The sequence below is a fragment of the Myotis brandtii genome, unplaced genomic scaffold (assembly GCF_000412655.1).
Source record: "Myotis brandtii unplaced genomic scaffold, ASM41265v1 scaffold434, whole genome shotgun sequence".
Classification (NCBI taxonomy): Eukaryota; Metazoa; Chordata; class Mammalia; order Chiroptera; family Vespertilionidae; genus Myotis; species Myotis brandtii.
In genome coordinates, this window is record NW_005366599.1 from 1,848,243 (window position 1) to 1,849,728 (window position 1,486).

A 1,486-nucleotide genomic window follows, 5' to 3' on the forward strand; every position below is an offset into this window, starting at 1 on the left:
CGGGCACCTGTGGTTCAGGATGCGGTGGATCATCATCCACTCGGGCTTGATGCCGTAGCGGTAGAAGCGCTCCTCCATCTTGGCGTGGAGCGGGTCCTTGCTCTTCCTCTTCTCGCTCTTGCCGTCCTCGTCGCCAGAGCCGTAGTCGAAGGGCGGGGGCTCGTCCATGTCGTTCTTTCTTTGGTAGTTGCGGTACATCACCGTGTGGTACAGCTCCAGCTGCTCCCCGAGGGGCAGAGGTTACCAGGGAGATGGGCTGTGGCCCCCTTGTCCCCCTGACCCAGCGCCCAGCCCTCAGCCTCGCCCTCCCAGCGCAGGAAGCTGAGCCTTACCCACCTGTCCAGGTGGCTCACCTGCAGCTCCTTCACCCAGGAGCAGTGCCAGTAGGAGAGCCCGGCCCACTTGACAAAGAACTCCCTCTCCGGGAGGCCCTCCAGAGGCTTGGGTGGGGGGACGCTGGGCTCCATGTCGGGCCCTGACAGCCCCCCCATGAAGGGCGTGGGGGGTTCCGTCCACCTCCAGTGTAGGATCCGCTGAACTTTGCCCTTCAGTGGCGGACACTGTGGAGAGAGGAAGGTCATCCAGGTCAGGGCTTAGCTGCAGGGCCCCGCCCGGAGGCTCCTGTGACAGCAGGCAGGGGAGCTGCACTGCTCCCCGAGTCAGAAAGCACCCCCGTGACCCCACAGCACGGACCTGTCCTCAGGGGCCCACGTGTGCTGTGCACAGATGGGCAATGTGGGTCTGCATGCATCCCACACACAGACAAACAGGAGCCCAGGTGCACACGGGAGGGCTGACCACAGCACCGCCCAGGACCCGGGGGGGGGGGGGCCGGGGGACAGCTCAGAACAGGGGGACATTTGGTAACTGGGGGGCACCGGTGGGGAGTGTCCGCAGAAACTGAGGTGCCAGCCCCAGGGGCCTCCTACCCTTTCACACCCCCAGCTCTGGGACAGGAGCCAGGCCCCGGGTGGGTCTGAGTGGACAGTTCGGTGGCCGTGTGGCCTTAGGCAAGTCACTTCACCTCCCTGAGCCCCGTTTGCTCATCTAAAAATGGGGATGAGCCCAGCTGGCGTGGCTCACTGGTTGAAACAAAAGGCCCCGCACTTGGAAACGCCGTGAGCCTTAAAGGGATGCCCCCTACAGTGGGGCCTTGACTTACGAGTGTCCCGACTAACGAGAGTTTTGAGATACCAGCTGTCTCTCGGCCGATTTTTTGCATTGAGTTGATAGAGTAATTTGAGTTAACGAGCTCCTTAACGAGCTCAGTCTTGGAGCGAATTAAACTCGTAAGTCAAGGCCCCACTGTACATTGGCTGTGGTGGGAGGCCGGGATTATCACCACCACCTGTCTCTTTTCATAACGGCTGTTTGCAGGCTCCCGTGAGAAAACTGCAGCTGAGTCTGAAGGGCATTGAGCCGCAGACCCGGCTCTGGGCCGGGCGGGGGGCAGGACTCCGGGCGGTGGACGGGGCTCGGGCTTAAA

The 1,486-nt window shown here is 62.3% G+C and overlaps 1 protein-coding gene across 1 annotated transcript in view; it reads right to left on the reverse strand.

Annotated features, from left to right (window-relative positions):
• CHD5 (chromodomain helicase DNA binding protein 5) overlaps positions 1 to 1,486 on the reverse strand; it is a 73,477-nt gene that overhangs the window by 27,730 nt on the left and 44,261 nt on the right. Inside the window, 2 exon segments of the mRNA XM_014546193.1 lie at positions 8 to 219; positions 354 to 560. Of these exon segments, the coding sequence (XP_014401679.1) occupies positions 8 to 219; positions 354 to 560 (419 nt within the window).